At 33.1% G+C, this 14,976-nt stretch overlaps 1 protein-coding gene across 3 annotated transcripts in view; it reads left to right on the forward strand.

Annotated features, from left to right (window-relative positions):
• Positions 1–14,976, forward strand: part of LOC105216426 (uncharacterized) — a 118,281-nt gene that overhangs the window by 20,826 nt on the left and 82,479 nt on the right. The window contains exons 1-2 of one of the 3 annotated variants that reach the window (XM_054232621.1): positions 8,366–8,692; positions 8,745–8,984. The exons of 1 other annotated variant lie outside the window; for it this stretch is intronic. Coding sequence is in view for 1 of the 2 variants with exons in the window: in XM_054232619.1 (XP_054088594.1) it covers positions 8,302–8,984 (683 nt within the window). In the remaining variant the exon portion in view is untranslated. Of the gene's footprint in view, positions 1–8,301; positions 8,985–14,976 lie in introns of those variants that run through there. One more of the 3 variants, XM_054232619.1, reaches the window with a different exon arrangement.

Below are 14,976 nucleotides of genomic sequence, written 5' to 3' on the forward strand. Positions count from 1 at the left end.
CGACCGAAGACCTGTGAAGAGACCGAAAGTGTTGGCTTTTTGCGATGTTTGTCTGCTGCCCTCCATATATGTATGTATATCATGTATAATGTCAAATCATTGACTCTTGTATAAATGCTTATTACAGTAAGTAATGCTTTCAGGAGCAGAATAAGAAAAGAGGTTCTCAAAGATATTTTAAATCATGAAAATTGTTACATTATCCGACATAATTATGGATACCCCACCACATTTTTTACTATTATTTGAATATTTCTTCCAAGAGTTCACCAAAAAAAAAATGCACATCAAATCAATTAATAATGGTATGCTATTTACTGTTAGCTTTTGTTTCGCTTGTAGAATGAAGATTTTTTGAAGATTTACACACGTCAAAAGGATGTATCCGTGGCAATATTTGTTTTGGAAAATAGTTTAGTTTGGGGTTACCGTAGCTACTATGGTCTATCAGATCTGGTATTAATCGGAGTGATGCTGAGTATAAATGTAGAGCTCTCAGCACAAAAAATGGACTTAGAAAATAACTTTAAATACCAGGAGTACAATGAGTCCAAGCATACAAGTTGGGATAGGAAGAATGTTACGATCAAAAATCGACAGAGCTTCTGCTATGGCCTGCCTAAACCTCTGACTTAAATCGTATTAAGCATTTATAGCAATATTTAAATGACCAGCTCGACCGATATTCTTGTCATCCCAATAAATGAGACATTTTAAATAGATTGAAGGATTCCTGGGAAAACATACCACAATCCTATTTTTCTAAACTTGGTAGACAGCAAATCTCTAAGTCTTTTGGCTGTAATTAACGCTAAAGATGCGAACACTAAATATTCAAGCTCTATTTAGAAGCTAATCTTATAATATATAGCGGTATCCATACTTTTTTCGTTGTTAAATATTTGTCATAAGCAAAATAGAAAAACAATCAAAGCGATAAACTTCGCTGCTTAAAAGATACTATCATTTTGGTGTTTACATTCATAAGGTATTTATAATATTGTCGGACACTATATATATATTGTTTGAAACACAAAATGACTAGAAATCGAACTTGCTTTTAGTTTAATAAAAAAGTCACAGTAAATAATAAATAAGTCCAGAACAAACTTAAATTTTTCCTGAGTATGTTGTGCCAACTCGATCAAATTCACTGACAACATTTTATGTTACTACTAACGTTTTTACGGGCTTCAAAACTACTTTTTTTTAATATTATTTTAAATTAAAATCGATCAATAAACACAACTATCTTCCTGATAAAAGTGTTGCAATTTAATATCTTATATCCCAGAGTGCCCATATAGAGAGATAAAGACAACTATAATATTTCCATGAAGGTGAGAATGATCCGTCGATAGTTCTGGAAACCTTTTCTGCTTTCTGTGTCTTGTAGATACATACATACATACATAATAAATATTTATGTACAAATGTGTTAACGAACTTGACATTTTCACATTTGTTTTCATAAGCGCACAGAAGTTTGAAATTTAAAATTCGTGAAATGAAATATTTATTTTGCGCATATATTTTTTTATTTACAATAAATTCTATTGCCAAATGTTTAGCTGCATTGAATAGAAAATATACTGCACACGACCAAACTTACGACACGGATTACTATGGCAGTTTTGAAGAGGAAGACGAATATGAAATAGAAGTTCAAGAATTACCAGAAGAATGCAAAACGCTTCAATATTTTGTGCTAATTCGAAAATGCACTGATCTATATCCAGAGGATATTAAAGAAACCTATAATGATGATTTCGTTGAAGCCAACAATCAGTATGCAGTGTTCGGTTTCGAAGACGAAGGTGTGGAACACCATTTTCTAACGTTTCAGCACAGCGCGCTATTTCATTGCGATGAAATTGAAATACTTGGTGTCGCAAATTTTTTATGTAGAAACGCAACGGGCAGCTCAGAGGAAATTCAATTGAGAAATAGTTTCATTAAATGCCTAGATCATCAGTCCAACATGGTGGATGAACTCTTGGTAGCATGTTCGCCAAAACTAAATAAGAGTACAACGTTTACAGCTCTACATTACTCGAATTTTATACCAAAACAGCGCTCTTCCGCTGACCATGTAACCACAATGATACTACACAACTGGTTATGGCTGGCATTTGTAACGTTCACGCTTTGTATTGAGATTTGAAAAAAAATGCGACACTATATAGTATATCTTTCATGATATTTTAAAATTTCTGTAATCAATATCATTTATAATCTGTCTCATCAGATAGATAAAATAAGATACGTTTTTTATGACAGAAGGCAAAAACTCCCTATGGTATTCTTTGGTGGGCCTCATACTGATATTCTACGCATGGAAAATGGAACTTAAATGTCTAGGATGGTTTATACTATTTTATGTAAAATTTCACAGAACACAAATGTTATATATTGGTATTAATATTGATAGCAAGACTCGACGGATCTTACAGGTTTGCATTTATAACGGTACAATAAGTCTGAAGAGTAATGTCAGATCCGCAAGGGTTTGCATATCAATAATTTCTAAAATTGGCGTGAAAAATTTCATATTTCATACTTAGTATAGCCTAAAAATATCACTGGATTGGATCGGAACAGTGAATACTTCTCTTAAAACGCAATTTCAAATCCTCTTATCTTATTTGAATCTATTTTGGGTATATGTAATACTTTAGACCTACGAAAATAGTCTTAACAAGTAAGGAAAGGCTAAGATCGGGTACAATCGAACATTTTATACTCTTGCAATTTATTGACATTGTGTTTTTTAAGATAACACACAATTTGACCCATATATTCGGCATGAAGTCCAATAGAATAACGAAAATCAACATATATAGTATATGAGGGATGAGGTAATTCTTGAACGATTCCAGCCATTTCAACTAAGATATCCCACATATTAACCGATATATGCGGTATAAGGCCATCGGAAGTTTGATAATCCGAATATAAGGTATATGGGAGCTAGGTGAAGTTATGACCCGATTTGAACCATTTTTGGTACAGAGTGCATTTGGTACACAGTATTAGAAGAAAAAACTTCCTTCTGGATCAAATTAAAATACCTGAGAGATTTACCGATATATATGGTGGAAAATTACTCTTAGGCTCTGAGTTCTTCATGTTCGATATCCGGGTTCTTGAAATGTTATAGTCCGACAATTTTTTTACAATTGATGCCACACCTCAAATGCAGTATTTGTGTAAAGTTTTAATCTGTTATCTTCATTGGTTCTTAATGTTTATATTATAAAGTGATGGAATCAGATGGAATACAAAATTGGGTTTAATTGGAAGTAGGCGTGGTCGTAACCCGATTTCGCTAATTTTTCATCATAAAGAAATCTGAGTGCAGCCTCTCCGCTATTTCTCCAGTAAAATTTAGTGTTTCTGGTGTTTTTCGTTAGTGAGTTAACTCACTTTTAGTTTTAGTAGGCGTGGTTATAATCCGATTTCTTCCTTTTTTGGACTGTATCAGGGAGTTGTTAAAAGAAATGACTGCAGAAAGTTTTGTTTATACAGCTGTTTTCGGTTTTTGCCATTCAATAGCAACCCTTTCACGGTCCGAAGGAACATAAATTCCAAGTTTCATCAAGATATCTTAATGTTTACTCACGTTATCCGCTGCACGGACGGGCGGACGGACAGACAGACATCCGGATTTAAACTCGTTTCGTCATCCTGATCATTTTGATATATATACATATAACCCTATATCTAACTCGTTTAGTTTTTTGACTTGCAAACAACCGTTAGGTGAATAAAACTATGATACTCTCTTAGCAACTTTGTTGCGAGAGTATCAAAACTAGGTGCAAGCGGTTCCAACATTCCTGGGGGTATATAATGTTCTGTTCGGTTCAAATTGGGGATTCCTTCGATTATAAATCTGAGTTACTTTTCATTACATAGACGTGTGAGTTGTATAAACGAGTTTCATATCTAATATTTTTCAAAAGATAATAACATGTTTTCTATTAAAATTATAGTGAAGGAGTAGTTGGCGTGGGCTTTACAACTTGTTTTGAGGTAAAATGCACCAAGATGTCTTAAGTTTTATTTAACTATGAGCATACTTTCTGATGAAAAACACTTTCCCGGGGAAATTGCGAAAATAATGTCTAAGCTGAGGCGAGTGAGGTGTATGACCTATTAAAAATATTGTAATATTACTACTATCTTTTGTACTCAGCTTGGAGCGATTGGTAAATTTTTTTGAGAAACGCTTATATTTTAGAAACAAATTCGGAGACTATTGTCATTAAAGATGCAATAATTAAAAAAAACCAATAAAGCATATAAACCAAACTTTCTGCCGTCGTTTCCCTTACGTACCCCATCACACACCACGAAAATAGTTGAAATCGCATTATAACTACGCCCATCTCCCATACAAAGGTTATGTTGTTTACTAAAAGTGGGTTAACTCACTAACGAAAAACATCAGAAACACTAAATTTTACAGAAGATACGGCAGAAGGAAGCTGCACTCAGATGTTTTTAAAAAAAGGAAAATGGGGGTGGCTTCGCTCACTTATAGGTCAAAAACCATATCTCAGAAACTACTCAACCGATTTCAATAAAGGTAGGTACATAATATTTTCTTATTACCCCGATGAAACGGACGAAATATGTGCGAAATCGGTTCACAATCACGTCTACTTCCCATGTAACTCAATTTTGAATTCCAGAAATTACCTCAGCCCTCATATACTATTTATGATGATTATATGGGTCAAATTGTGTTATCTTAAAAATTTTAATCTATAAATTGCGAGAGTATATAATGTTCGGTTGCACACGCACTTAGCCTCCCTAACTTGTTAGTTATAATATTGTCATGGATAATTCGAGATAGTTCAACATCTTTACATTTTCAATCTAGAACCATTGCTGTATTTTATTACAAAGTACCCTTTTATAGAGTTTTTAAAGAAGACAAAAGTTGTAGAACAAGTCAACCTCCAAAGAGGGCTGTCGAGTATAGAAAAATTAGCGAAACTTGATTTCAACTAACCTGGGAATTATAGTCAAATATAATTATATATTTGGAAATGTTTGAAATATTGAAGACATGAAATATTTTCGTAAATTGTTTATAATCGGCCCTATTTCCGTTGTCGCTGTCGTCCGACTATTCTACAGCTAATTACTGAACCCATTAAATTCGCAACATCTTCTTCCAAAGGAGACAGTGGTATCTGTTTATTAACTCCTCCTCTTGTTGCTCTAGCTTCGGAATTGTTGTGTACCATTTTTTTTCTTCATTTTAAATTTTTAGACCTTTCATATCTTAAATATAACCTTAGATATAAAAATGCAATTTTATTAATGCCAACCATCTCCGACGCGAGATGGCGGTGCGAATGGATTTAGTTTTTTTTTTTTAAATATCCCTCCCAAAAAAATCGAAATTTAAAGGATTTATCCCTTTTCTAAAGTCTTATAAAGTCTTATTATTATATGCAGGATATTTTTCCATTCCAGAAATTAAAATTTCAAACTGTTTCCGATTTGGAATTTTCATCATCACTTCAAATATTCCTTCAAACAACCGCATCGTTTCTATATCGCCCTCAATTATAGCAACGACAAAGAACGACGGTTTCTATGTCGTTTCTATACTCGTTTCAAATTGGGGAATCTCAATTTATTTTCCGACTTTTCAACACAGCGAAATATTTAATTGTTCCAATGAATCTGCAGAACCTGAAGATATACTCATGAAGAGCGGCATCATGCGTTGTATGCGTTATGAGTCCGATGCGATTGATTTACTATTGGGAATGAGTTTAAATGAAAGCTCAGTATTTACTGCTTTGCATTATTCCACATTATTGACGATGCCCCGGAGTGTTGGTGGCAAGGAGGATCTGCGAATGGAGTGGTGTTTACATGTGGGATTCGTGATGTTGTGGTACAATTTTTTATTCCAATAAAAATTAATATATAAAACAAAAATTTGATAATAGATTAAATGCCGAAATATTTTAGGTTTCTAAATTTCAACCAATCATTTCTCTCAGTGTCTTGAGGAAACATAGAACTATAATATAAAAATGAATCGCTAAATATGTTGCTGAGCGCATAACTCGAGAACAGCTGAACCGCTAATTCTTTTTTATTTAGAATATTCTTTGAAGTACAAGGATGGTTCTTATGGAGAGAAAAACTAAAAAAATTCCCTGAAAAAGTCCAAAATCCACACTTTTCTAATCTCCCATACAAACAATTTGTTGATGTTCGTTAGTCTCGCAAAAAGTCCAGAACGGCCAAACCGATCTGGCTAATTTTAGTCTCGAAATATTCGTTGAAGGCCAGGAAAGGATTATGAAGTATGTAAATATGGAAAAATTTAGAGGAAGATAATAATAAGAGATTTTTATTTGAGTTGACCACAAAAATATAAAAAAAGAAAACAAAAAGTAATATTATTTTAAAGGTTGTCATTGTTGCTTTGTTAAAATATTTTTGTCATTGTTCAATTGAATAAGGTTGTGTCGATAGCAGAAAACAATTAGTAAAAAGTGTTTTAAATCGTAACGTCAAAATCAGCTATTTTGTAGGATTGCGTACGATAGTTAAATACAAACTGTGAAGAGTGGATCTGGAGGGATTTAATTTCTTGCTGCTCTGGGTACTGGAAAAAGTTTCTAATTGCATTGATATTAGCAAAAATTCGATCACAAAATGTGGTAGCCCTAGCGTTGGAATATAGGAACTTTTTAAAAGGCAGACAAACTGTACATTCAAAAAAATACAAGAGATCGTTGAAGGCACTGCATCGGACTTAAAAATATTTACGCGATAACCAAAACATTTTTGGTGGATCGATCAACTGTTGCAGACAAACTTACCGCATGCCTAAAATCATCTAATTTGGGGCGGCACATAAAGAATCTCCAATAAAGGTCTAACATACAATTGCTTTTGCAACAAGATTAAACTGTCACTTCACAAACTCGAAAGAGGATCTTATCCATCGTGCTTTTTTCGGACATAAAACAACAAACAAAGATGTCTTCGATGTCAATGTAAATTTAGAATTTCGTTCCAGGAGAGCTGACACAGCTAGAGACCAGGAGGACGTAGTCAAATATTCCAAAGAATTTTTATAATCACTGGAATTGCCTGGACTATCACCACTTAATTTGATAGGCATCAACCATTTTCAAATTTACTTGCTATAACATTTTCGTCTTTATGCGTAGGAATTTCTTCACTATATTGAAAAACTTACTAATTGTATGTATACCTTAGCCACAAAAACGTGTGGCCGAGTCTACTAGTAATAAATATTTATGTATGTAATGTGTTCAGAAACTTGACAATTTCACATTTGCTTTTATAACCGCACAGAATGTACATAAATATTTTGTTTGGCTTGAAAACGTTTGAAATTAAATATTGTGGAAATGAAATATTTTCGTAAATTGTTTATAATATTATTTACAATAATTTCTGTGACTGTGATGACTGACTGTGAGATAGATTGGACGTTATTCAATATGACAATTACTTATGATGGCGTCACGGTCTACGGCCGCAGCAGTAACCAGCCTGATAAGGGATTATCTGAGGATTGTGAATCATTGAAAAATATAAAACTCAAGCGAATTTGTGACAGTCTTTATCCAGCATTTTTGGCCGAAAACTTCGGTGATATACTCGCGGGTGTGAACGAACCATTCGCTGTTTTCCAATTTCCAGATGAGGTCACAAATCGTTACTTTTTGACTTTTCAACACAGCGAATTATTTAATTGCCAATATTTACAAGTGATCGATGCACTAAATTATAGATGCTCCAAAGAATCTGGAGAGCCGGAAGATATACTCATGAAGAGCGGCATCATGTACTGTATGTGTTACGAATCCAGTGCGATTGATTTACTATTGAGAATTTGTTCGAAGCAATTAAATGAAAGCTCTGTATTCACTGCTTTGCATTATTCCCAATTATTAAAGATACCGCGAAGCGCAGGTCGCAAAGAGGAATTGCGAATGGAGTGGTGTTTACATGTGGGATTCGCGATATTGTGGTGCATGTTTTTGTTCAAATAAAAATCAATTTATGAAACAAAAATTTTGATAATATATTAAATGCCGAAGTATTTTAGGTTTCTAAATTTTAAGCAATAATTTCGTGCAGTGTCTTGTAGAAATACACATAATAAATATTTATGTACAAATGTGTTCTGAATCTCGACAATTTCACATGTGTTTTTATAAGCGCACAGAATGTACATAAATAGTTTGTTTTGTTTGAAAACGTTTGAAATTAAATATTTTGGAAATGAAATATTTTCGTAAATTGTTTATAATATTATTTACAATAATTTCTTTGACAAAATTCATAAGCGGAGCGCCTGATGAGAATAAAGGTGCCGTTGATGGTAGTGAAAGTGGTGAAAATGTTAGTTCAGAATACAGTGATAGTGAGGACGAATACTATGATTATGACGGCGGAGTAGAATACTACGATGGTAGTAACGAACCTAAAATGGAATTACCTGAGGACTGTGTATCATTGAAATATTTAAAACTCAAACGAATTTGTGATGGTCTTTATCCAGCAATTTTAGCCGAAAACTACGAGGATATACTCGCAGATATGAACGAACCATTCGCTGTATTTCAATTTCCATATGAGGACACAAATCGCTACTTCTTGACTTTTCAACACAGTGATATATTTAATTGCCAATACTTACAAGTAATCGATGTACTAAATTATAGATGTTCCAATGAATCCGGTGAGACCAAAGATATACTCATGAAGCGCGGCATCATGCGTTGTATGCGTTATGAGTCCGATGCGATTGATTTACTATTGGGAATGTGTTCGAAGCAATTAAATGAAAGCTCTGTATTCACTGCTTTGCATTATTCCCAATTATTAACGATACCGCGAAGCGCAGGTGGCAAAGAGGAACTGCGAATGGAGTGGTGTTTACATGTGGGATTTGTGACGTTGTGGTATATTTTTTTCTCAACTATAAATTAATAAATAAAATGAAAATTTCATCATATACATATTATATTATATTAAATGTGTATATGTATATATTCGCTTAAACAGCGTAAAACCTGCTAAAAATAGATCTCGCGGACCGGAATGAGTTCCACATGTGCAAGGCATAAGCCGAAACTGGCTTTATAACTGCATTGCTTAAATAAGTTTGTTCATGAAATTGAGTTAAGATTTAGGATGCAAGAGCCATAATTTGTTTCTTGTTTTTAACTTAGGAGTGATTCTTCTTTGATTTTACATATGTATATGTCTTCCCAGTTAATCTTCGATCGTAATGTACTTAATGGTACGCAATAGTCCATGGTATGCAGGATTAATTTATATAAACATACATACATGTCCAGGCATAATGAATGTGACTCTTTACTCAGCTTCTTTCTCAAAGTGATCTACAATGCGCACAAAACGAATTAAACACTTAACAACAACAAAAATGCCATAATAGTATTATACAATAGATATACAAAATTGCAACTGAATGCCAAAAAGGAGTGAAAAAATTTAAAATATTTCAATGAGCAAAAAAAAGCTTGAGAGTAAAAGTGGGTTTACGCGCTGTCGTCGCCTTTGTTGCTATTGTAATTTTGTGTTAATGTTAAAGTGTGGTAATGTCATTGCAATGTCAGTGGGGTGTGTGTGCAAATTGCTGCAACAAAATATTGTTGTTGCTAGCGAATAGGTGAGGTAAACGTTTCAATCTTTTTATGCACATGTACCGTTAGCATAAGAATAGAGCGTTTTCACACTACCTACATATGTACAGATTTCGTTGCGTAAATGTAAGGTGTTGACGGCAAAGTTGCAGCTGAGTCGCTTGTAATGGCAAATGTTGCACGCTTAGTAGTAGATTAATGAACAGTACTCATTCTATGTAGTTGTTGCTATTGTTGTTGTACCTGTCAGCATTGATGTTGTGCCAATGGCAAATGTAGTTCATTGGTTTTGTTGTTTGCCGTTCGTGCGGAAATGTACAAAACACGCAAAATTCATGCACACAGCTGTCGAAGCACTAACGGTATGCTGCCGTTAGGGAGTAGATACCATGTGCAGCAGCTTGTTGGCAAATTGTAACATTTACAATGTTTGGATAAGAAATCGAATTTCGACACATACACATCCATGCATATCACACTACATATGTATATGTACAGCTATGTATTAACATCTACACACCAGGTACGCACATACTCCTATACAAGTAAGTGTGTGGTGCATTCATCGCACTGCACTTGATTGTTTATGCAATTGTGGCATGACGAAAGATATTTATTGCAGCTTCTCTCCTAGTTAGTCTCATATTTCGTAACATTATACAGTTTTAAAAGTATAACAACAAGTGTGTGAAATCAGAAATTATCATTTCAATTTTTACAACGAAAAGCTTTTAAAGTATGTACTTAGCAGTTTGACAGTTATGTTTCCTGCTTTCATTCTACTTGGTTCGCAGAACTTGATTGAAATATAAAGAATTACAACTAAAAAATTGATTGTTAGTAAAAGTGTACTAGGTCACCGTTTCAATATCTTAACATTGAAACACATTTGAATTTCCATAACTCGAACTTCTATATCTCGAAGATCTTCATAACTCGAACCCTTGAATTGGAAATTGCGTTTAGAATTCAAATTCATACAAATTTCGTTCCATAAATAGAACTTTTCCACCAGAGCATAATACAAAATTTCAAATTTTATTACCGAGGTAGAGTTTTAAAAGAGTCATTCTATATTGTATGGAGGCGAACAAAAAATATTGTTTACATAAAACATTAAAGGGTCGTCGTTTAACAAACATACGAGAAATCGCTTAAAGGCTTTCCCCAAAAATCGAGTTTGAGAAGTGTTTCCACGATTGCAAGAAGTGCTGGCATAAGTGCATAATATCGAAATGTGACTATTTTAAAGACGATATTTAAATATTAAAACAAAAAAGGAAAGGCTAAGTTCGGGTGCAACCGAACATTTTATAGTTTTATTAAAATAACACACATTTTGGGCCATATATTCAACATAAGTCCAAAATAATAACGAAAATCATCATATATACATAGTATATGAGGGCTGAGGTGATTCCTGAACCGATTTCACTAATTTTCACCACCAAGGCACATTATTTCCAGGACTATACGCTCACTTAATTTGGCTAAGATATTTCACATATTAACGAATACATACATATATGCGGAGTAAGAATAATATAATTGGAGCAGAGAAGTAAGTATTCTCTGAATTACATTAAATTATCTGAGAGATTTACCCATATTTTGGGTGAAAAATTACCCTTAGGCACTGAGTTCATCATGTTCGATATCTGGGGCCTTGAAAAGTTATAGATTTCCGCTATCATCATGCGTTCCTAATGTATACATTATAAAGTGAAGGAATCAGATGGAATTAAAAATGGAATTATATGGTACACCAAGATGACTGAAGCATTTCCTTGAGTCACTGTATACGTAAATATATTTAGTACAATGATTAGCGATTCTTTTTTTACCTTATCTCTACCTAGATTATACTAGTTGACTTTGTAACGGTCAATATCGAAAGAAAACTACCTTAATCAAATTCGACTATATTGTTTAGTAATTTGGTCAATATGATATTTTACTTGTAATAAAATGTTTGTGGGATCGATCAGGAGTCAATAGACAAAATCAGTTCTTACTTTTTCTAACCTCTGGACTGCCTTTCGTCAGTTCAGTGGGCTTTACTGTTGTTTGTTAAGAAAGATTAAATTTGAGGTGCCTACGAGATACAACATAATTTAAAGAAGTTGTATATAGTGACGACTGATTTCAATATTAAAATATAAATCTTTGCTCACAGCGTAAATTATGTTACACTTTCTTACTTCTTAAAGTTCTTCCTTCGAGTTTTTTTTTTCAATTCGTCTCGAGAGAAACGAAAATGACTTCAGGCTTAATTTTTTGCTTTATGAGCACGACTGGCAAAGAAATAAAATTTTACAGTTAAGACGTGAATTACAGAATTTTATTTCTGGCACAATGAATTAAATGTTGTATCCAAACGAAGATATGTATGTGTGTTATGAGTATTTTGTACAAATATTATAAAGGGTACTTCAATAAGGACTATTTGAAGATCTTAATAGACTTACTGGCAGTAAAAAGTTTCTGAAACAAACTGACAATTATTATAAACATAAAATTTAGCCAATGAAGGTTTGACTCTATTTACGTTCAATCTGGAAATCAAAACAATTTATTATCCGAAGTAAAGGACTTTGTAATCATTGGTTAGTTGTTAGACTCGCACACTTCCGAACTTTGTATTAGTAAAAAAATATATTTCGTCTTAAGTGAGACACCCTTTATATGTTATGAGACAAGTTATTGTATTTGTGTTGTGAGAGCTGTTCCTTTATTTGTACTTTAATTTCGTTTGACAAATATACTAAGAAAATATAATTTTATTACTGCTTTGCGACTCAAGGTACATACAATATTTGTGCCTACATACATAATATATATGTATGCTTATGTATATACGTGTATATATGTATACTGTATTGTGTATTATACAATGTGAAAGCACTTAGCTTTTTGTAGAAATTCATAAATTTCATTTTGGTCAACATCTACACGATAAAATTATACCATTCAACTACCGAGTCTTTAAAATGTTTACCTTCTGTATGAATTATACGAGCATAGTATCTACATATTTTTTTTTAAACATTCATATGTGCGTTGGTGTTGTTGTATGTATGTACTTTTTGCCAATATTTATTTGCTTTAATACTTAATATTTCATAGATGAAATATAACAAAATATTGGCCGCCATTAATGCCGCTAGGTAGAGTGTGAAACTATAAAAGGGTAAACAGAATTTTCACTATGCATAAATTATTAACGTTATTAATTATTGAAATTTTAATTTATATGTATATTGGCATTATTGCAACAGTGAACTGACAATAAAGAAGCAACATTTCATAAAAATATGAAATTTCGTTTACAGCATGTTGTAAGTGTATTCAGTGAATTTTATGGCGCAGGTGTTTGTTCAGGTCCGCATCGATTATAATTAATAATTTAAGTTGAAAAGTATGTGATAAAGGTAAAGTTCGGAAGCAAGCGACCTTCACATGAAAATAAACAGTTATTTTCATAAATAGTTTGTTAAATATTGAAACTAATATGAGATCATACTTGCTAGTGTATGTGAAGCGTTTTTGTCAATAGTCAATAAACTTTTACACTCTCAGTGGCAGCTGGGCGTGAATGTAATAATTCTAATAATTTTCGAAACATTTAACAAAGTAGAAAAATATGAGTAAGATTCATTAAGACCGGGATGAGTCTCATAAAGAAGGGTGAATGTTGAGTGATCTCTTTTAATATTGCACCTTTGCAACGAAAAATGTATATATTTTGGTCAGTTTAGTATCCTATCTTACACCATGTAAATGGATGAAATCGGGTCCAAAACTATATCTCAGGAACTACTCAACCAATTTCAACGAAAGTCGGTATGTTATATTTTCTTAATATTCTGATGTATAGATGGAAAATTGACGAAATCGATACAAAACTATGCTTAATTCTCTTAAAACTTAATTTTGAATTTCATCTGATTCGATATAAATCAGGAACCAATGAACACAAAGATCACATTGGAGCTGTTTCATCGCTTATATTAAAATTGTCCAAATCACTCTATAGCTATTCAAGTCCTCAGATACCGAACATGAGGGCCTTTTGAATATTGTTTTCCGAAAATATTTTATAAGAGGTCAGAAGGAATAGTCATATTTTAATAATATCCCTCTGTGCCAAAAAAAGTGGGTATATACATACTACCTCTAGCACCGATATACTTAATATAAAGATTTTCAAACGGCTATCGGTTAATATGGCAGATAACTTAGAAAAATTAAATAAGCGTATTATCTTGGATATAATGTAACAAGTAAATGGCCGTTTCATAGTATAAAGAATCGATGTTATGAGAACAGTATTCACACAATTTAAACTTTTAACATGAAAATTGAGCAAAGCTGTTAATTGATCAATTAACCGGCTTTTGCTCGATGTAGATCGATGATGAAATTTACCATCTTCTTATGAACAGAAAAAACAAAAATGTATAACAGCTGATCGTTGATCGAGTAGTCGGCAGTGCGAAGATTAAAAACTGGTTTTCAATTATAATTTTAATGTATTAAATAAATTTGTCTGTGCGAAACGGCTATTAGGGAGTTAGAGAATTTAATGGAAATCCAGTTCTTGAAAACTTTGTTAACCAAATAAGCTTTTATTGTTAGTACTTTTTATACTCTCGCAACCTGTTGCACGGGGTATAATAGTTTTGTTCACTTAACGGTTGTTTGTGTCACCAAGAAATATAAGAGTTAGATGTGGGGTTATATATACATAAATGATCAGGATGACGAGTGGATTTGAAATCCGGATGTCTGTCCGTCCGTCTGTCCATCTGTCCGTGCAAGCGATAACTTGAGTAAAAATTAAGATATCTTAATGAAACTTGGAACACATATTCCTTGGCACCTTGAGGAGGTTGCTTTCGGAAATGGGAGGTTGCTTTCGGTCCACTGCCACGCCCACTAAATGGTGGAAACCGCAAACCTAGACAGTGTCATAACTAAGCCATAAATAAAGTTATGAAAATGAAATTTGGAACATAGGATCCCATTAGGGAGGGGCACATTTGGATGTAATTGTTTTTGAAAAGTGGGCGTGACCCCGCCCCTAAATAGGTTTTTGTATATAACTCGCAAACTAATAATGCTATATACACCAAATTTTCTGCAGTCGTCCCATACAAAGGTTAGGTTGAAAATTACTAAAAGTTCGTTAACTCACTAACGAAAAGCGTCAGAAACACCAAATTTAACATAAGAAATGGCAGAAGGAAGCTGCACTGAGATTTTTTTACAAAATGGAAAATGG

This window comes from Zeugodacus cucurbitae, chromosome 5 (assembly GCF_028554725.1).
Source record: "Zeugodacus cucurbitae isolate PBARC_wt_2022May chromosome 5, idZeuCucr1.2, whole genome shotgun sequence".
In the NCBI taxonomy this organism is placed as follows: domain Eukaryota; kingdom Metazoa; phylum Arthropoda; class Insecta; order Diptera; family Tephritidae; genus Zeugodacus; species Zeugodacus cucurbitae.